Raw genomic sequence first — 21,213 nt, forward strand, 5'->3', positions numbered from 1 at the left:
AACTTTCTTTGAATATTTCACAACGAATAAAATGGTGACAACAAGAAGGCGATGAAATTGAATCCCAAAAAGTATGTGAGACTTTGGGAAAGTTAAGTGGTATGTATGATACCTTTTCGTTTTGATGATCTCTTGTGTTTTACATTGTAATTTGTAAATTAACAATTTTATCACCTCAGCGCTTAGTTGAGGTAACGTAAATCGATCATATTTGAACATATCATTTTTATTCGGGAAAAAAACCAACAAATATTTTATTTATCTTTTATTTGAACGTTTAATTTCTCATATATTTTCGTTGGATGTAAATGATACGTACACCTCCTCTATATGTACTTGTATCCATGCATAACTACCATGATAACTTGGAATATGTAGTATCTACTTTTAAATATAAAAAAAATCCTAATTTAAATAATAACATATGTTTACTAATATACAATACTTTATAGTAAATAAAAACATCGTTAAGAGGTAAGTTACCAGAGATTGAAGGAAGACTGGCTGAACCGGTATGGATAATTGGCAGAAAATTCCTATCTCCCACCATTACCGATTCATTACCTTCATAAATTTGTGACTGGTGCAGGTGATGAGGAGAATTAGTCATGTGAGTCGTTGCATCCCATTTATTATGATTCGTTACATCAGTAATCTGAAGAGCAGCTAGAGCTTGTGGAACATTATCAAACTGATAGCTGTTATCAAATCGATGCCAGCACTTGGAAGCAGGATGTCCTCGTTTACCACAAATCTGGTAAATCTTATTATATAAAAAAATTATAATTATCTTTTTATATTATTAATATTTTTTAAACAATTTTTTTGTTTTTTGTTATAATCTCAAATCCCTCTTATTAAATATTAACTTTTACACATCTCAAAATCCTCTTAATTGCTAATTTTCAAAACCAATCTTTATATAATAAGAATATTGTTTAAACATTTTTTTTTGTTTTTTGTCATAATCTCAAATCCCTCTTATTAAATATTAATTTTTACACATGTAAAAATTTCAAATTAATAACTTGACACGTGTCAAAATCTTGTTAATAACTAACTTTCAAACGCAGCTTTATATAATAAGAATATTGTTTAAACAATTTTTTTGTTTTTTTGTCATAATCTCAAATCCCTCCTATTAAATATTAACTTTTACGTCAAAATCTCATATTAATAACTTGACACATGTTAAAAATACTGTTAATGACTAACTTTCAAAACTCAATTTTATATAATAAAATACGATAGAATTTGAAATTTATTGTGACTAAGATAAATATTCAAAATTTCTTAAAACATCATACTTATGCTAATATTTTTCTTTTATAAGATAAAGTAATAGATAACACACACGCGGTAAAAGTTAAAACTACTAGATTCCATTGTTCAATAATTCACTTCTAAAGAAAACCAGGTTTTGTGTGTATCATCAATCTAAACTCATTACAGAAAAAACTGCAAAAAAGTCTTTAGTGGGTCACATAGATATTCGGAAAAGCATTTTTGTGTTTTTTATTATTTGTCTTTCTTCTTCTTCTTCTCTCTCTCTCTCTCTTTGCTCTGCTTCACCACTGCAACTCTCTCTATCTCTTCTCAAGATTGCGTCACAGTATAGTTAGTGATGTCTCTTCTTCTTCTTCTTCTCTTCTTATGTTGCTTCTTTACTGCTCTTTCTCTTTCTCATGGAGCTTCAACTATTCACATTTCTCCTACTCAGCCTCCCACAGGTTTGTGTTTCTTTCTCTTAATTAGTTCTTTCTTTCTTTTACTTTCTTGAGAAAGCTTTTTCTTTTCCGGGAAAGTAAAAGAGGAATAGTTACAGTTTTAGATTTTGTGTTCTTCTACATTCTCTGTTTCTTGTTTTCAATGAAAATGCCACACTTTACTATCCTCAGAAGTTCTAAACTTTGCTAAACCCTTCACAGATTTTGGACTAATTCGTACTGGGTTTTTTTTTTCTATAATCTGCCTCTGTAGCTTTTAGGGCTTGATGACTCTTGACATTGTCTATGCAATTTCTAGGGTTGAAAAAACAAAATAAGTTCTTTTCTTGAATCTTTATGTGATTTGTCTCTTTCAGCTTCCGAGAAAGTAGGTTCTGCAATGAAATTTATAGTTGCAGAGGCGCCATTATTAGGACCTGGTTACAACAACCCTCAAGTGAATGAAGTTGCTTCAGTTGCTTTAGCTGCTCAAAGAACTTTCAGAAAAGATCCTCTCAATGGTTTCGAGAAGTATATTGGAGGATGGAACATAAGCAACCAGCATTACTGGGCCGTAAGATCTTCCACTTCTTGGGTTTATCTTTTACTTGATTCTTTTGTTTGTTGTGCTAAGGTTTAGATTATGTGTTTGTGTTTTTTGATATTGCAGTCTGTGAGCTATACAGCTGTTCCTCTCTTTGTTCTTGCTACTGTCTGGTTTCTTGGGTTTGGCATCTGTTTATTGGTCATCTGTATGTGTCACATTTGCCATAGAAGCAAATCTATTGGATACTCAAAACTTGCTTATGTTGTCTCCCTCATCTTCCTCCTCATCTTCACTGTTATTGCAATGTGAGTTCAGAGAAAAGATGAACACCACTTTGTTTGTTATGTAGAGTGCTTTCTTGTTTTAAATTGCTTACCATTTGCGTTTTTGTTGTCACAGAATCGGATGTATTCTGCTATACTCGGGTCAGATCAGGTACAACAAAAGCACAACGGAGACATTAGAGTATGTCATGAGCCAAGCTGATAGCACCATTTCACAGCTTAGAGCTATCTCTGATTATCTTGCTTCAGCCAAGCAGGCTGCAGTTCTTCAGGTCCTTTTACCTGCAAATGTCCAAACTGAAATCGATCAGATTGGAGCGAAACTGGATTCTTCTGTAGCCACCATCACCGAGAAATCGACTAGTAGCTCAAATAATATAAGACATTTTCTTGATTCCGTGTAAGAAATCCTAACATACTGTCTGTTGGATCTTGGAAAACTATGTATAATGGTGATATCTGTTCTTGCAGGAAGGCGGCGCTTATTGTAGTTTCTATCGTCATGCTTGTCGTGACATTTCTTGGTCTCGGTAAATCTTGAATCCGTATCTTTTGTAATGTTTTCATCCTTACAAAACTCTTGGAAACGTACTTCTGTATGAATCCTGAATGTTCAACATTCTTGACTACATGTTTCTCAACTTGTCAACTAATGTATTAACTCTAGTGATCTTGTTACATTTCTTCTCTTGCAGTTTCTTCAATATTCGGGATGCAGGTCATCGTTTACACGTGAGTAAAAACCCTGAAATGTTCACTGTATGACTTTTATGAGTAAAAACTATCTGAATCCTTTTCCTCTTTGTGCAGACTTGTGGTTTTGGGATGGATTCTGGTGACAGGTACATTCATCTTGAGCGGAACATTCCTTGTGCTACACAAGTATGTCTCATGTCTCTTCATCAACTTGTTCTTTGTTAGTTAGAGTTCAAACATAACTGAATGTGTTTCTCTTTCAACATCAGTGCAACAGCAGACACATGTGTGGCAATGAGCGAATGGGTTGAGAGACCATCAAGCAACACTGCTCTTGACGAGATCTTGCCTTGTACAGATAATGCCACAGCTCAGGAAACTTTAATGCGTAGCAGGGAGGTGACGGGTCAGCTCGTGGATCTAATCAACACAGTCATCACTAATGTCTCCAACATCAACTTCTCTCCAGTCTTTGTCCCAATGTATTATAACCAGTCTGGACCGTTGCTTCCATTGCTCTGCAATCCTTTTAACCATGACCTTACCGATCGCTCTTGTTCGCCTGGTGAGCTCGATTTGAACAATGCTACTCAAGTAAGTCCCTCTGTCCAGTTTCTATAGAGTTGAAACTGTCTCTAGTTGTACACAAAAATCTTAGTGATGTCACAACACTCACACAGGCATGGACCAGTTTCCTGTGCCAAGTGAGCCCGAATGGGACCTGCGCCACAACAGGGAGGCTCACACCGGCTCTGTACAGTCAGATGGCATCAGGTGTTAACATCAGCACGGGATTGATAAGAGACGCGCCATTCCTGGTCCAGCTTCAGGACTGTTCATACGCAAAGCAGACCTTTAGAGACATATCCAGTGACCACTGTCCTGGACTCCGGCATTATGGCTATTGGGTATATGTGGGTCTGGCCATATTAGGGACAGCTGTGATGCTCTCACTTCTGTTCTGGATCATTTATAGTAGAGAGAGAAGGCATCGGAAGGAAGCTATGCCTGAGTTTGTAGAAAGTAAGGAGATTGTAAGAGTTAACTTTTGATGAATGTTTGTGTAGAGTTTAAGCAAAATGTGTTAAGTGTCAAGACACTTGATTTGTTCTTTCATGTACGAACATAGCCTACTGAGGAAAAATGAAAAATTAGATATTAATAGAAGAGAGAGTCTAGTGTTTTTCTTGTTGTTGTTGTTATTACAGAGGATAGTAAGCACGAAACCTTTGGTTTTCTAAGGTTCTTTGCATTGTCAAATGTGTTTAGAAGATACATTTCGACACTGAAAAGACCTTGAAACTAAAATGTAAAAAAGCAAATGGGAATTTTTAGCACACCAAGTTTTCATCTTTCTTTAGTTCAAGTTTCCAACTTGGCTGCAGCAGATGCATAGCTGACACTGCTGTCTCGCATTGTCTGGCATTGGCTTGACTGCTCGTACCGCAGGAAATTGATCTTGATCTTGCTTGAAGAATGTTTTATCATCTGAAGGTAATCACAAACATAAAACAGAAGCAATCAGTTTTGAGGAATATCTACACATCCGATATGGGCTAAAGGTAGCCAAGTTGAGTACCAGATTCACCTTTTTATCCATCCATTAAAATGGTTGCATCTAAAAATCTAAAAGTAATGTACATAGATCTAGAAACTTAAGACCATCACAAAGAAACGGGTTAGGACGACTTACATGGAGAAAAATACTGATCGGATGGCGCCCACAAATTGTGTTGTCAAATTCCAGAAGATACTTCTTAAAGGCATCTGGATCTCCTGTCTCTATAATATCCATTCCCTTCTTGTCTAGAGCCTCAATAGATTTGTGTATGGCACCATGTGTGTTGTCATAGTGCATGTAATTAAACCTAGAAGCCAAAACATACAAAAGCAATCATAACAGAGGCGATTAGCTCACTGGAAAGGCTTCATAAAATCTATTTATGCAAGTAAAGAAAATTTCAGAAAGAGATAAGCGAAATATCATTACATCAAAAGTAAAGTTTCATCAGAATGTGGTATTCAACGAGAGAAAGGAGCTGAAAGAGGTAAGAGTAAGACAAACCTTGAGCCCCAGTGGCAAAAGTCAGAGGAAACTGAGAAAAAATTCTTGGGATCATCCACATATTTGGCAAGCAATTCACCGTACATGGCTTCATGTTCAGCACTTACTGCTCCAACCAAGATGGGTACAACTTTCACATCGTGCCTGATCAAATACGAGAATGGGCCAGTATCAGAATATCCCCTTCACTATTTAAAGTTATATCTGAGCATTAACAGTACTACTCCTGTAATTACCCTTCAAATACTTTGGCCAAATATGGCAAGTGCATTTCCATGCTGTGCTCAGCCTCATCTACCCGAAGATCCATCATTCCAAATTTTCCCATAGCTCTTATCTCCTTAATCACTGGTGAGTTCATAAGAAAACATCTTTCCTCATCAAGTGAATACATTTTTCTTAAGTAAAGAATAAGACAAGCTAGCCAAACTTACTATCCACATCAACGGGTAGATCTCCTATGGGGGTTTTGTAAACTGTTGCAGTCGAAAGGGCACATTTTGGAGTATAAAAGTGGTGAGATGGACCAAGAAGAAATATCCGTGAACTGCAATGAACACAGACCAATAGTCAGATAGATCACTCTTAACTCATTGCAAAGTATACCGCTCTAGAAGCAAGGATTGAATGAAACTTACAATCAAAGCTTACTTACATGTTGGTAGGATCAATGTTTGCAAAGGCATAGGCAGCTGCACGACCGGAGTACGAATAACCTGCGTGTCTGGAATCCTTTCAACAAGTCAGGAGAAGTGCAATCACATTTTAAGAGGAAATAAGATCAGCAAAAAAAAAAAACAAACTTACGGTGCAATCACGCCTCGAACATCAGGAGATTTAACCAAACCAGTTGCAGTTAGCCATTCTTCAAGATCAGATGACAACTTTGTAGCTATATAAACAAACAAACAAACAAAAAGTCAAACCTCACTTAGCTTAAAACATTTGTTTCCAAAACAATCTCACAATTTTTGATTTTTTTTTGTTATAAACGAAATCAAATCCTAAAACCTAGATAAAATACTAAACATCCGATCAAATTTATGAAATCGAAACCAAAATAGGAATGAATTGAACAAGCAAGTTAAGAAATTGTAAGCAACCGAGAGTTAATTTTTTTCAGAACTTACGATTATCGGTATACCAAGAGCCTGCATGTGTTGGTTGTCTCACTTTCTCCATTATCTCGCCAAGTAATTGAAGGATCGTGATCGAATTCGCAAACCCCTAATTTCTTCAGAGCTTTCTCTAAACTTGCGAGAGATGATGACTAGAGAAGATTCTCTACTTCTGTGTGTGTTTTAAGTACTCTTCTGGTTCTTCTGGTTCTTCTGGGTCTCTCTTCGCCAACTCCGGAAAAAAAAAACTCAGAGAAAACATGTGTGCCGTTTTTACTATTTCTGTTAAACATTCGTGCTCTTTTTTCGTACTGGACTTAAGAATAACATGCATTTCTACTTCAAATTTAGAAAACAGCGTGCCGTTTAAAACCGTGAGATGATTATTATTGATTAACAGTTTTTTTTGAGTGCTACAAACCAAAACCATTCACCATCTTGTTCAACAACAATAAAAATGTAACAATCATAGATAAGATAGATACACAAACTAATCCAAACAATCAATAAATAAAAAAATTTACAAAACTATGATATACTTAATTACAAACCCACCAAAATGAAATAATGAATCAAAAAATATGATGAACCCATCGGCACAACAAAAAAAAAAAACTCATCACGCACATCTTCTTCACGGCCATACCCGTCAAGAGATTCAAAAAAGAAAAAAAAAATTGCTTCAATGCTTCCATAAGCTTAGAAACCAAACCAAAAATTGAAGAAAAATTGCGTATAGCTCTCACTGAATACAATACCTGCAATAACAGTTGTTGGAACATATCAATAGATTAGTTTTCCCATCAGACACAAACCCGGAAAAACTTTTGAACTTACCTAGTGATACGTGAAAACTGAAGCCAGCCGATATGTTCAGGTTTGTATAATGTGATGAATGGTGTCATCACTGAGGCCCTGAAAACACATTCTCTAATATATCATGCAGTTTGGGTGACCGTCTCCGGAACAAAGGTTCTAGCCGGAAAGATGGGACACCGATCTGCCATCTTTTAGCATCATACATCTCATTCCATGCCTGTACTATCTCATCGATCTTGAATCTCATACCTACAGTTATTGTTTGATTGTTATGAATTTTAACTGGCTCATATTTGCAAGTAATTTCGCTGTACAAACTTTGATTACCTTCAAGTGCATTGTCGCTTGAGCTATGGTTCTTGACCATGACAGCTATATCAGTTGCAGAAGCTCCTGCTAATTCGAATTTCTCCACTGCTACTTCCAAGCACTCATCCCAAGTCGGTAGGCCAATCTTATACTCCACCATAGACCGTTCATACAGTAAAGAACCCCACAAAAGATTAATCTGCGATGTCATATTAGCTGTTTGCTCTGGGCTTTCTTCATCAGACGCCTCACTAAAGACTCCATCCAAGCCTAACTTCTGCAGCAGTTCTTTGTGTTTATCAAAATTGGAGATTCCATTTAGACGACGTTCTTCCATCTCTTCCCATATTTGCATACCCTTTTCCATGCTCTCCTCAGCTTTGTTGTAGAGCTTTAAAACATCCTGGGAAGCCTCGCTTTCAATATCTACATTGCCACCGAGTGCATGATACCAGCAAAGCTTAGCCTGCTCAAACTGTTGTTGCCCGAGAGCTAGAAAAGCTTCATAGAAATCAGATTTAATTTTAATCGCTTCTTCATATTTTTCCGCAGCTTTGTTGTATTCATTCTTTGCCCATTCAAATCCGGTCTCAACTCTCTCTAGTATAGTTTCTTTTGAACCATCCTCAGGAAAATAGATCTGCCTTCTTGCCTTGGACATATGAACATTTCCCCAGTTAAACATAGCAAGTGCAGCCATTTCTTGGAACTTATCAGCAGCAATATCAAAAAGTTCTTGCGCATCTTCGCCAGTGACGATATTTTCCATTGCTTCTGTATACAGTTTCATCCCAAGGTTATGAAGGTCCAAGTACGAATCCGAATCAAACCCGACGTGATTCTTGAACAGTTGCGCAAACTGGAAAATCCAATGCTCAAGACCAGTAGACGCTTTCTCAGATTCCACATAGTCTCCGACGCTTCCATTATCCGCAACACTACTCGATCCCTTGGCAAACTTATCAACTGTTTCCTCGTTGTTCAAGACATCATAAGTTGGTTCTTGATTGGGGCTAACTTCAGATATATACAATCTAAAGGAGCCAAGTTTCTCCCTCGTAGATGCAGCAAGCCTCAGCTCATCTGTCGTAGTAATGGTAACCAAATCACCCTCTGAGTCCCTATATTTGATTAGGAAACCCTTCAGAGCAGGAAACCGATCCCTGATCACGTCTCGTACAAGTAAAACACTAGAATCCAACGGCAGTTGCGCCCACCGTATATCATCTCCATGAACCAACTTCACTGTCCTAGTCACTGTTGTGTCCTCCTTAACGTTCCCTCCTCTTTCAACAATCACCGAAGCAATGACCTCTTTGTCCATAACAGGACTCACTTTCTTCTCCTCAACCACAACCTTATCCTCTTCTCTCGCCACCATATTCCCTTTCTCTTTCTTCCCGCTATCAGCTTCCTCTCCATTCTCAACTTTCGCATCCTCCACAACAGCTTCATTACTTTTCCGTTCGCAATCTTTCTCAGCGTTCATCGCCGTTTTCTTCTTCTTCTTCCGCAACTTCTCCTTAACAATCTTACGCAACCGAGCCGCTCCAACAGGCTGCACATTAACAAAATTCTTCTCCATTTCAACAACATCAATCCCTTTACCAACCAAAACCTTCTTCACCCTCTCGAAAATCTCATTAGCAGAAACATTCTCTGCTTCCATATTCAACACAACGCGAGAATCCCTAAACGCGAAATCCAGTTTATTCAAGGCCTCGTAACACCTAGCTCGTTTCAACAAAGCTTTGCTATACCTAGGAGAAGCCTCTAGAGCCAGGTTACATTCGTTAATCGCGTTAGGATACTCACCTAACCCCATTTGCATATAACAAGAAGCCATACTCGTTCTCAGATAAGCTACGTCCCCATGATCTCTAGGTAGAAGCTTAACGGCTTTATCGTACCTTAGCATCGCTCCTTCGTGATCACGTTTCTGGAATAATTTGTTGCCTTCTTCTTTGAGCTCCAACGCTCGGTTGATGAAGATCGTCATATCGTCGTCGAATAACTTCGTGGCGGAACGATCGAAGGTTTTTCCGATCTTACCTCCGCCGCCGCTGCCGGAAGCTTCCGTCGGCGGCATTTCGGAATTGTTGTTGTTCCTCTTTTTCCCCGTCGGTTTCCCCATTTGATGACGGTTAGGTTATCAATTTTTGAAAAATTTCGAATCGCAAATCAAATCAGAGAATTTTGAAATGTTCTGTTGTACCTCAGATTTTGATCGGAGAGAGAGGAAGGGATCAGATGGAGAAGAATGTGTTATTTGTTTTTATTTTTGGATTGAGTGATCTCTCTAATCCACAAATAAAATTAGAAGGAATATATACATACGAACGAGAGTGTGTATAACAATTTTATACCGACAATTTTTTTTTAATTTTCAGAAAAGTCAAACTTTATAAATAATAAGAGGGAGAAGAAAAAATCTAAATCTGAATCCCGAACCCAACCTGAACCCAACCGAAAAATTCTGATATTTTGTTCCTAAAGCAAAACATACTAGGAGCAAAAGATAGACAGCTCTGGCTTGGAGTAGCTTTTCTCGACTAGTTTTGGATCCGGAACAAATCCTAACAGTAGAACCTCTTCCAAACGGACATCGACCCAAATACTATAAATACCCAAACGAATCCATGAACTTAGACCCGAGGATCTTTACCGAACCCAAATAGATACGGATGGGGAAGCTGCTTCCCTCCAAAGTATAATGGTTGTCCTAGATGATTTTGGTAAGATGTCGGGACTTTCCATAAATGCTTCCAAATCATCAATCGTTGTTGGGGGAACAAACACAGCGAGTATTGTGGCCGAGGCCGGGAGGTTACACATTCCAAAAGAATCGCTCCCCATACGTTATCTTGGGTTACCTATAACGACTAAAGTAATGACCCGTCAAAACTATGTAAACCTTAGTCCTGACGGGTTTGCTTGTGGGGTCAGTCTTAGTCCTATCCCCTGTGTGGTGAGTGGAACGAGTCTCGGGACCACCTTCTCTTTGCCTGCCCGTACACGTTCTCTATTTGGTCAGCTTTGAGCACTCCACTACTCCGTCGCAGTCCAAACCCTGACTGGTCCATCACTTCGCGGGTTCTCACCCGTAAAACCTCCCCAGCCATCGACGTAGCTCTCCTTCGTCTCCTCTTCCAGACGGTGATATATTTTATATGGCGGGAACGTAATGCGGTAATGGGCGTATCCACAATACGCCCCCCGTAGCTACTTTGCCCTCACTTATATGGTTGTCGATGAGGTCACTCTCCGGTTAACAAGTCTCCAACATCCGCAAAATGTTGTGAGTCATCTTATGGAATGGAACACTGGTCTAGTCTCCTAGGCCGTTAGTCCCATACTCTGTTTTTAAAAAGCTCTGCTCTGCTCTGTTTTTTTACAAGCTTCTACCAAACTTTTTGTATATAATTTTCTTTTTTGTTGATCAATAAATTTAACATGTCAAAAAAAAAAAAGAATTATGTGGTTTTGTTGATTAATGAATTTATTGTAATAGATTACTATGCAATGACATTTTAACTAATATTTTGTTATAGTTATTTTATTATACAATATTGCTTAAATAATAATATAGAGATATTAATATATATATATATAGATATAGATATATATCTCTTAAAGCATGGCATTTATATATATATATATATATATTTTTTTTTTGACAAATATAGATATATCTTTTAAAGATATATATTAATAACATACTGATTTGTTGCCAAAAGACTAAGATTTCAGAATTTGTGTATATGTAGAGCTTTAAATCTTGGCAATTACTCCAAAACATCCAAACAAAAAGGATTCACAAGACATTAGTAATGGTTTTTCGAAGATCTCCATGTGTTTTCATTGCAGTTTCTATCATTGCAATGCTAAACACAGGTTAGTCAATAACACATAATATATATATATGCTTATAGTTAAATTATCATGCATTATATAATGGTAATTTATATATGATAATCATGCATTAAATTATACATGATAATTTAACTAGTATATGTAATGGCATTATATAACCATTAAAAGTGGGTTTAAGAATGATTTTTTGTTTGTTTGTGTGGGAAAAGAAAGTATCATTCCAAAATAATTTCAATATAAAATATATGAATTTTTTGTATTATTTTAGAAATAGGATATATATATTTTTTTTTCATTTAATAACACAACTTTTTGTAAGATACTTATATCTTTCCCATATATATATATATATATATATATATATTTGCATTTAACAAGTTCTATTACAAGGAGATCTCACAAGTCACAGGCCCACATATATCGTAATATATAATCAAAATTTATCATTATATATATATATATATATATTTTTTTTGTCAACCATCCCTTTATTATTTTTTTATCACATTAATTTACGAATTAATTGTATTTTCACACCATCTAATAATCTATACCCTAAAAATTATCGGATAATTTTTTTTCCATTGCTACAAACCAAGAATTTTGGAAAACTAGTCAAAGAGACTGGCTATTACAAATCTAGCGAACATCTAAAACAACATCACATAAAAAAAAAACTCTATATGATAACACAATGCTTGAGCTCTGGTTCAATTCCTTATCATTCTTGTAATAAGTAGAATGATGTTTACTTTACTTAAGTTGAGCCAATAATATAGAATGCAGATTAATGACGACACAAATAGTTATATATAACCCATAGCAAGTAAAATTATTTTGAATAAAAAAACAAGCAAGTGGAATAGTCCACACCAATCTCAATGATGCTAATATATGTTGCAAATTAAGAAAGATAACAAAATCTTCAGTTACATTCTCAAGTGGAATATAGTCCAAAACCAATCTCAATATTGCAAATTATAAAATGATGCTAAAATCTTTAGTTACATCCTCAAACTATATCATTTAAACCTTAAAACTCTCTTTGGAGTCTACATGCGTCAAATTGAAACTTGTAAATTTATAAGGGTTGACTATAGAAATCCCTACCGAGTTTATGCTTTGGAACGGGACTCTACACACTTTTGACATTTTCGATTTACAATCATGATTTATTAACATTTACACAATTCAATATACTCAACTGAGAAATGTCGGACAAAAACAAAAACAAAAATGAAATGTCGGTTTTTGTTTAGTAAGCTGGTAACCGGTTTTAAATCCGAATTCAGTCTCCAATCCAACATACATTTGACCCGGCCCAAAGAGAAAGTATTACCAACCGTAAAACATCCCAGTTTTGAACAGCAGGACCGGGAAGAACTTCACTTTGGGCTCCTCGTGATATTCTCCTGATAACGTATATTAGTGCCAGATAAATATTTGAAGCCACATCAGTGAGTACAAATAAAAACAGAAAAAGCAAAACCAAACATACTACGATCAAGTAGACCAAGAAGTGCTAAAGCTTTTGATATATTGTCTACTTCCAAGAATTAAATATAGTATTTTCCTTGCTTGTTCTTCTTCGTCATTTTTTTCGATTTGGATTGGTATTAAAACATTGACATAAATCGTTACATACATGTATGTATGCAATATAATAATTATAAATCTATTAACTCGAAAATAAATTTATTAAAAATTAGTAAATTCTTTAACTATTCGATACTACATGGTGAGGAAGATTTGAGTTGATGTTTTTACGCCTATGGTCTTTTACCGGATAATACACCAAATCATACAAAATCGTTTAGTCTTATTCAAGGCATGTTAAATAGATAAATATCCTATTTTATCATTCATAAATATGCATATGCAAACTATATGCGTTTAGTCTTATTCCAGATCGCTCTAAAACTATTTTTGTAAACTATATTCCTCTTGTTTGGGCTACTAATCATGGAATAATATTTTAATTAAAGTGTGGTTGACAAAAAAAATGCACATGTAATTACATTCAGATAAAAATTAATTGAAAATCTAGTTATAAAACCATATTTGTTGAATTATGATGAAATGGATAATGATTAACCTGAATTCAAATTATATATATTATCATCACAAAGCAAATATGTAATATTATTTCAAAAGTTATAATTCCATGGATATATGAATCTAATTTTATTTACAAATGTAAAACTATAATAATACAAAATTTTAACTTTGCACCCTGTTTATGTCTTTCATGAACTATAAAATAAAATAATATTGAAAAATCAGTTCATCTAACCACCACGACCCATTGACGGCAATTCTAGTGTTCTTCTTTCACGCTTGCTAATGAAATTGGGGTGCGGGCCTTGAACCATTAGGTGGTGTTTTTATATTCACTGTTAGATAAATTAACATAAATCATATAAACACACGGCGAAAATATATACAAAAATATATATTGAGACTACTTACAAAGCTTGCGGATTTCGTATGGTGGAGTTGAAGCTGCACACGAGAAAATTGCCAATAAGAGAACCAAAAACAAAGCAATCAACCACAAGTTTCCCTTCATTTTCTTATATCTTAGTTCTACGCATGGACATGTATTTATATACTTATTGAAATTTTAAACATGAGGGGTAGCGTAGAGAAACCATATAGTCTGACTGAGTATAACTAAGAAGAGTTTTCGACGTAGACTAGCATGGGAAAACGAAGTTTATCATTCTTTTTTTTTTGGTTCACCCAAGTTTATCATTTCTATCAAGACTTTAATTTTCTAAGAGATATAAGAAAATATTTGAGATGACTTTGACTTTGAATTTGAGTCATCTCTCAAAAGAAGAAGAATGAAAAGAACTCTTAAGGAGACTAAGTCGTTCTTATGAGTTTACTGACTCTTTCTGTTCAAATAAATGAGCTCATCCACACGCATCTAGATAACGGTGGAAATTGTAGTCCAATGATACCAACCTTTTTTTTTATAATCGAAACCCTAAACCCTTAAGCACATTCTTGACATTTCGCCTCTTACATTGGTCAGTGCAACACCAAGTCACCAACACGTTATCAGTCTTTGAACTGGAGAACACATGGAAAGAAGAATTAAAAGTCTTGTAGAGCTAGCTAGGACGATAGAAACATAATTTGGTCAAGCATTCTACTTACAAGAATCAGAGTATATTTTTCTGCTTGCTCTTTGGTAAGTGATAATTTTAACGGGTAGCCATTTTAATGTCGAGCCTTGAGTATTTTTGTTGGGAATTTATTCAATTTTGATATTTTCTGAATATTTAGATTTATGAACCTGCTAAAGTAAAAGGAGATGTTTTTGAAGAAAAATGAAGCAAAATGCATTTAGAGGAAAAAATGAAGGAAGATGAAAATTAATCGGTACACTTTATAACCGGTCCATAATAGAAGACGCCTGAAACCAGTGATCAGTATCATTATGGCACAGGTTATAAATATGTAAAGTTTTCATCTTGGGCACCACCTCTCATAAACATAACTACAATGCGTCCCTGACACAAAAAAACATATATAGAGTTTAGTGTGATTTTCTGGTTTAAAAGGTTGATTCACGTGTTCTTTTTTTTGTTTCCTATATAGTTTTGTTCTTAGCTTAACAAGAACTTCTGAAGATTCATAACTCCACATTCTCAACCGGAATTGAACATTACTAAATCACATTACTCCGTTTAGTATGGATTTGACTACTACAATATGGATAAAAACAACCAACCAAATTCATGTGTGCATTTGCATGTATGTGAGTGTACACGCACATGCATTCATTGGCATCTATGCGTGCAAACGTATCTCGCAAAAAGCTGAAAGGAAAAAATTGATTCCCTCAAGCCCTTGACCTAAATTCACGTCTACATTCACAATGCTTCCAATTGTATATATGAAACGCCAATATCTCATTCCTTTTCTATCCCTAACAGGCTAACACCCTTGTAAACCCAATTTTCCCATTCCATCGAAATGTAACTAATGTTCATTGCAAAAGAAACAAACATCGTTTTGGTCGGACACTTCACTAGAATACTATTTAACAATCTATACCAGCATAATGAACTATATCTTAATTTTAGGCACTTCATCTAAATGGATTAGAACTAAATAAAACATTAGCTTCATTATCATAGTTCAAACTTTTTAAAATAAAAATAAATTAGTTAACCTATGAACAATTGAGCATGTGTTTACACTTTCTAGGCCCCTGGGCAAATTTTTTAAAATAGACCTTTTAATATATTAAAAATTTTAACAAAAATTTTCTTTATTTTGATAAAAAGAAAAAATAGTTCTATATGAATCCTTATATTTATATAAATTTATTTTGACCCTTTTTATTTATTAAAAAAAAAATGGATCCTTTTTATACATATAAATTATTTTTTTGGACTCCTTTTTTTCATATAAATTTTTTTTTGAATTACTGTTTTTAAATCTAAACTTTTTTTTGGGATCTTTGATACGGGACGGTCGCAGTACCCACCCTCGTAGTTGAGCCGGCACTGATTATAAAGACAACAATGCCTAGACACAATTAAAGTAGGACGTTCTCGCAGGTTGGATAGTAAGAGTCGGAGAAGGTCTTGTAGGAGGTTCGAATTAATGTGTCCTCGCCTGCAACCAAGCTGAATTTCTTGACATCTAAGTTTCGATTTTCGAACTTCTTATTCGATTTACTTTTTTTTTAAAGTTTTTTTTGGTCAACTTGTTTTTTAGTTGAATGTACAATTATAACAAATAATATAGAAAAAATAGAAATCTAAGGTAATAAATTTGCATAATTTAATTATATGGTGGGAAATGTCAGGGTTGATGGTGGACTAAATGGACGAATTATCCAACGTAACCATATAGACATCCAATTACATTATTATAAAATAATCGAAAATCAGTTATAAACTATTTAATTTGTTTAAATATTATGACAACGATGTTGGACTAACTTCACAATTGCTTTATTCAAAATAAACGTAATGTCAAACAAAAATATGGTCATGACTCATGCGCAAATATGGATCTAATTTTCTTTATAACCTAAACTTCTATAACGTCGGTACGTTTTTAGCTAATGTAAGAAACATATTAAAATACTTTTTTGGTTCATTTCCTGTGTTTTTCTTTCTTTCATAAACTACAAAATAGAATCAATACAGTAAAAGCAAAACAAAGTCTCTCCATCCTACCATATCAGTTTTTAAAAGTTCTTTTTTTGGGTACTGTTAGCTGACACCTCACTTGCAAAAGACAAACAATCAAATTTAAATAAATACACATTATTAGCTGTTCTAAATAGGTTTTAATTAGAAATTATAGAGATATTTATTTTCTTTTTTTTTTGTCGTCTCAGACTGAAGATCGCAACGCCACTTACAAAGTTCGAGGATTATTCAGCTTGAAAGTTATTAAGCGTCTTGTCTTCTATGAAAAACCAAAATTTAGTGATTGATGGCGATGTTACACGTGATCTCAACCCACTCGAATATATGATTATCATTGATATATCCAACAACTCATGAATATATAATTATCGATGATTTATCCAACAACTCATATGAATATATGATTATCGATGATATATCGAACAACTCATGAATACATGATTATCATAAACCTATTTGATCGTATTTTTTAATATCTTAAAAGCCTAATCATAGAATTATTTTGTGGTATGGTTTAAATTCATAGAACACTCTCACTTGTAAAAGTTTCCCATAGCTTCTCCTTTGTTCAAGGTTCATGCAAAATTTCTTGTAAGATCATTGTTTTTCATGCATTGGAAAAAGGATAATCCATAAAAAAGAGGTATGAGATGAACACACGATCAAAAGTCTCAACAAGTTGTAGTAACCAAATGATTGAAAAATAAATTTAGATTTGGAAGTAAATTACTAGAATTTGGAAAAAAAAACTTTTACTTAAATTACTTGAATTTGGACAAAAATTACATTAAACCGGAAGTTAAAAAGAAATTCTTGCGATATAACGCGGATACCCATCTAGTAATATTTAAAAATCAGTTCGTCTAACCACCACAACCCATATACAACAGATCTATGCTTTTCTAGTTTTCTTTCTTGCTTGCTAAGATACTGGGGTGCGGGTTTTGAATCACTAGGTGGTGTTCTTCTATTCACTGACATCATTGTTAGATAAATCTACGTTAGTCATACAAGAATAAACAAATATACTTAAAATCGAATTAAAAATCATCGGACTACTTACAATGTTTGCGGATTTTGTATGACTGAGTTGAAGCTCCACAAGATGAAATCACCAAAGAGAGAATCAACAACAAGGCAATAAACCACAAGCTTCCCTTCATTGTGCTTCTACCCTAATTTGTGTTTGTTGGTGTTAGGTTACAAACTTCAACGCATGTACATGTGTATTTATATCACTTCATATAATTTGACCAACGAATATATATATATATATATATATATATATATATATATATCACTTCAAATTATGTGACCGATATGAATATATATCATTTCGAATTTTAAACGTGAGGATTGAATTGTTAATCATTTCTATCAAGAATTGAGATGACTTTGACTTTGGGAGTTTGTTACATCTAAAAAAAAAAAAAATCACTTGAGGAGACCAGGTCGTTCTTATATATAGTGACTCCTTTTTCAAATAAATTAGCTTATCCACACATAACACATTTTATAATAAGTAGTTCAGAAATACATATAGTGTATTCTAATGCAACCTGTTCTTATATTACCTTTGCTGATGGTGGAAAATGTAGTCGATATGACACCAACTTTTGTTTTCATTATTTATCAAAACACAACTTCACATTAGTCAATTGCAACATGTTATCAGTATTTGAATATTGAATCATGACTCCAATGGGATGAGTGATTAAGTGTCCGATTCTTATTCGTATATATACATATATTTTCTTTCACTAGTATATGAAATCTATTTTCTTTCATGAGATACATATAAATATTTTTATATCCTACATATATTAATTGAGGAAACATAAAAAAAAAAAAACTTATTTAAATATCAAATATGTTCATAGAGTGATTTAAGATATATCCGTTTAAATTTGGTCACAAATCCATCTGTGCCAATGATAGTTTGGATTATTCCAGTACAGGGTTAATTATGAGGTTACCGAAATAAACAGAACACATGTTTGCAAAATAATAAGATGTTTTGTTCAAATACTCGTCGTAAACTTGTAATAATAGATGTTATCACCGTAGAAGAAGCATAGAATCGCTTGTATCAAAGAATTTAAAAATTTGTAATTTGCAGGTTACACTTATGCAGAAGATGTCCAGACTCATTTGTAAAAGTAAACAGACCTTATGGTCCGCTGAAAGCTAAAGACATAATTAAATCTTAAAACCAAGACTACTTCAAAAAAAAAAAAAAATGTAACTATAAGACTGAATCACTCTGTGCATCATCACATGGACAGCCATGAGCGTATCAATCATCAGAAATGTCAAAACAAGAGAGTAAGAAGAAGAAGTAAAGTATTTTTTTCATTTAGAAGTTCCAAAGTAAATTACTCCATCACTCAAACTTATAGTTCGAAGCCGGGATTGAGTCTACTATTTGTGGTCAGTTATGTAACTTAAATTATGTTTTTGTTTTGTTTTGTTTTTTTTTTTTCTAACTAAAATTCCTGAGTATACCCTATATGATAATTTGATTCTGAATCAATCTTAACTCGGGTAAACATTCCAAAGAGCCCACCTCACAGAAGCGCCATGGATACACCAGAGGTTTTGCTGGAAGACACTCTTCCTTTGATCAAGCCACAGAACACACCTTGTCTGTAAAAGTAAACGGTAATTCTCAGATTTCACCATATATATCTGAAGTCAAATCATATTAAAGATATTAAAAAACAAACCTTGTATGATGCTGCTGCAGCAAAGGCGATTGTCGTCTATATACGTTGCCTGAACACCAATCATCCAAGACCCTATGGAGGTATCGTCAAACGCATATGTCTTCAATGATCCACTGCATTTATGTATATGTGAAAGAAAAGAACATGTGATGAGTAATGAACCGAACATGGAACAATGCCAATGACATTCTTCAAGGGAATTTAAGATTGTGAGCCCAACCTGTTTATGTTTATATATTGAGCCAAATTCTTAGATAGTATTAACAGTGAACCAGCTGCATGATGAAAGTACCTAGATGTAATGAAGTAATAATATGAGTTACAGCACAATATCAAAGAAGATTTAGATTTCTTTCACATAAGATAACATATGCTATCACTTACGATTTTTGATCCCCAAATTTCCACCATTCTGGCTCATACCATTGCTCTCCCCTGAACACAAAGACCCATGTAGATGGATTACTTAGTTTGCATATATTGTCAATGAAAGGAAAATATAAGAAAGATGAGTATGATACGAACTCTTCAGAAACCACTTCCCCAGACTTCATACACCCGATATAACCATTATCTTGACCACGTCGACTTTCAAGTAGGCTGATCAACCCCTCTACCATATTTAAAAACAATTTATCACACAAGTAAAATTGTTGGTATGGGATTGTAACCAAGATAATTCAGCATGAATTGCTAAAGCAGGATAAGACAAAACATCATTTCACAAGTATTAATTTACCAAGATCTAGGTCAATATTGTCATCAACTTTGATGTAAAACTCTGCATCCCAGTTTTGAACAGCAGCACTGAAGAAGAACTTTACTTTCTTGGATAACTCTTCTTGAGCCTCTTCATGATTATCCTAATATACCAGTAATGCCAAGAACACAATTAAAATCCAAACCAGAAGAAGCAAAAACTAACATAACACAACCAAGCAGGCAAGCAAAAGATGCTTAATGCTTTTCATATATCATCTACTTACAAGAATCAAAAAATCTTTTTTTGCTTGATTTTCCTCGTCAATTTTTCGATCTAAGCTATCACCTCGATTTGGACTGGAATTCTTAAAACACTAACATCAAAAACTTGATACATGAAACATAAAACAAAGATATAGTTAGTGGAAAGAAACCTTCGACCAATCACAAAACGAACGACAATTCCTCTTTCTTCAAGTTTCCTCAAAGCATCATCTTTAGAACAAAAAAAGAGTCAGTAATCATAATACCCCAAATGGTAAAAAATGACAAAAAAAAGTTTCTCAATGAATCTACCTTGTGGCATCCAAGATCCTCTAAATGAATTACGCCTCAGATGACTTCCAAAGCCTGAATACACTCCAATCACAGCAAGCAATTTCTTCCCTGAACTTTTCGAGTTTTGCAGATAGCCTTGACTCTTTGCAAGAGCCAACTCCATTTCAGTTTCAACAATTCTCCTCTCAAGATCTCTGATATAATCATCATCAAGTACACACAAAAATCATGTTATCACAAGCACAACGGGAAAAACACATTGCAACCAAAAAAAAAACAAACTTACTTGCATCCTAGGAGCACTAACTTGTCATCCACCGTAAGAACCTTAGGCTTCTACAACCTCCAAAGAAGATTATCACTTTAATATCTATTTTTCAGAAACAAAACAAAAATTTCAAGAGAGCACTAAGAATAGCACAAACCTGATCATAACTCGTCTTAAGAATATTGTTGAGTACCACTCTATTCTCTGCATCTTGCCATAACCTAACCATACATAAGAAGAAACCAGTTCATTCACGATACCAAAAACTAGGAGAAATCGAATCCGAAGAACAAATCTAGAGTGAGATTCTCTTATCCATCGAATCAACGAGAAAAAAAAAAAAAAAAAAAAAAAAGGTACCG

At 34.4% G+C, this 21,213-nt stretch overlaps 6 protein-coding genes across 9 annotated transcripts in view; 1 reads left to right on the plus strand and 5 right to left on the minus strand.

Moving 5' to 3' along the window:
- LOC104703058 lies at positions 1,504-4,419 on the plus strand. The gene is made up of 9 exons (XM_010418990.2): positions 1,504-1,730; positions 2,084-2,280; positions 2,377-2,558; positions 2,653-2,937; positions 3,009-3,067; positions 3,233-3,269; positions 3,348-3,419; positions 3,503-3,827; positions 3,914-4,419. The coding sequence occupies exons 1-9, from the start codon at positions 1,625-1,627 to the stop codon at positions 4,283-4,285; spliced, it is 1,635 nt and encodes a 544-aa protein (XP_010417292.1). The 5' UTR covers positions 1,504-1,624; the 3' UTR covers positions 4,286-4,419.
- Positions 4,368-6,625, minus strand: LOC104703057 (protein MEMO1 homolog). The gene is made up of 8 exons (XM_010418989.1): positions 6,429-6,625; positions 6,106-6,190; positions 5,954-6,022; positions 5,733-5,845; positions 5,535-5,646; positions 5,299-5,442; positions 4,927-5,101; positions 4,368-4,721 (listed from the first exon to the last, which is right to left on the minus strand). Exons 1-8 carry the CDS (start codon positions 6,478-6,480, stop codon positions 4,596-4,598), a joined length of 876 nt encoding a protein of 291 aa, XP_010417291.1. The 5' UTR covers positions 6,481-6,625; the 3' UTR covers positions 4,368-4,595.
- On the minus strand, positions 6,875-9,854 carry LOC104703059. Of its 2 annotated transcripts, XR_002032845.1 has the most exons (3): positions 7,563-9,854; positions 7,254-7,484; positions 6,875-7,174 (listed from the first exon to the last, which is right to left on the minus strand). XR_002032845.1 is itself a non-coding variant. In XM_019227952.1 (2 exons), the coding sequence occupies exons 1-2, from the start codon at positions 9,676-9,678 to the stop codon at positions 7,321-7,323; spliced, it is 2,280 nt and encodes a 759-aa protein (XP_019083497.1). In that variant the 5' UTR covers positions 9,679-9,854; the 3' UTR covers positions 6,875-7,320. The 2 variants fall into 2 exon arrangements, 1 of the variants encoding a protein (XP_019083497.1); XM_019227952.1 differs by having other exon boundaries at positions 6,875-7,484.
- On the minus strand, positions 12,520-14,058 carry LOC104703060. Of its 3 annotated transcripts, XM_010418994.1 has the most exons (3): positions 13,887-14,058; positions 13,711-13,810; positions 12,520-12,829 (listed from the first exon to the last, which is right to left on the minus strand). In XM_010418994.1, exons 1-2 carry the CDS (start codon positions 13,984-13,986, stop codon positions 13,758-13,760), a joined length of 153 nt encoding a protein of 50 aa, XP_010417296.1. In that variant the 5' UTR covers positions 13,987-14,058; the 3' UTR covers positions 12,520-12,829; positions 13,711-13,757. The 3 variants fall into 3 exon arrangements, with proteins under 3 accessions (XP_010417296.1, XP_019082961.1, XP_010417295.1); XM_019227416.1 differs by lacking the exon at positions 13,711-13,810; XM_010418993.1 differs by lacking the exon at positions 12,520-12,829 and having other exon boundaries at positions 13,508-13,810.
- On the minus strand, positions 17,212-17,820 carry LOC109125602. The gene is made up of 2 exons (XM_019227544.1): positions 17,661-17,820; positions 17,212-17,571 (listed from the first exon to the last, which is right to left on the minus strand). The coding sequence occupies exons 1-2, from the start codon at positions 17,758-17,760 to the stop codon at positions 17,435-17,437; spliced, it is 237 nt and encodes a 78-aa protein (XP_019083089.1). The 5' UTR covers positions 17,761-17,820; the 3' UTR covers positions 17,212-17,434.
- Positions 18,876-21,213, minus strand: part of LOC104703061 (hydroxyproline O-galactosyltransferase HPGT3-like) — a 3,142-nt gene continuing 804 nt past the window's right edge. Inside the window, exons 2-12 of the mRNA XM_010418995.1 lie at positions 21,009-21,073; positions 20,870-20,919; positions 20,602-20,777; positions 20,460-20,520; positions 20,310-20,382; positions 20,063-20,186; positions 19,849-19,936; positions 19,708-19,758; positions 19,544-19,615; positions 19,324-19,436; positions 18,876-19,243 (exon numbers count right to left, since the gene is read on the minus strand). Coding sequence (XP_010417297.1) covers positions 19,221-19,243; positions 19,324-19,436; positions 19,544-19,615; positions 19,708-19,758; positions 19,849-19,936; positions 20,063-20,186; positions 20,310-20,382; positions 20,460-20,520; positions 20,602-20,777; positions 20,870-20,919; positions 21,009-21,073 — 896 coding nt within the window. The 3' untranslated portion in view covers positions 18,876-19,220. The remainder of the gene's footprint in view (positions 19,244-19,323; positions 19,437-19,543; positions 19,616-19,707; positions 19,759-19,848; positions 19,937-20,062; positions 20,187-20,309; positions 20,383-20,459; positions 20,521-20,601; positions 20,778-20,869; positions 20,920-21,008; positions 21,074-21,213) is intronic.

This window comes from Camelina sativa, chromosome 7 (assembly GCF_000633955.1).
Source record: "Camelina sativa cultivar DH55 chromosome 7, Cs, whole genome shotgun sequence".
Taxonomy (NCBI): Eukaryota; Viridiplantae; Streptophyta; class Magnoliopsida; order Brassicales; family Brassicaceae; genus Camelina; species Camelina sativa.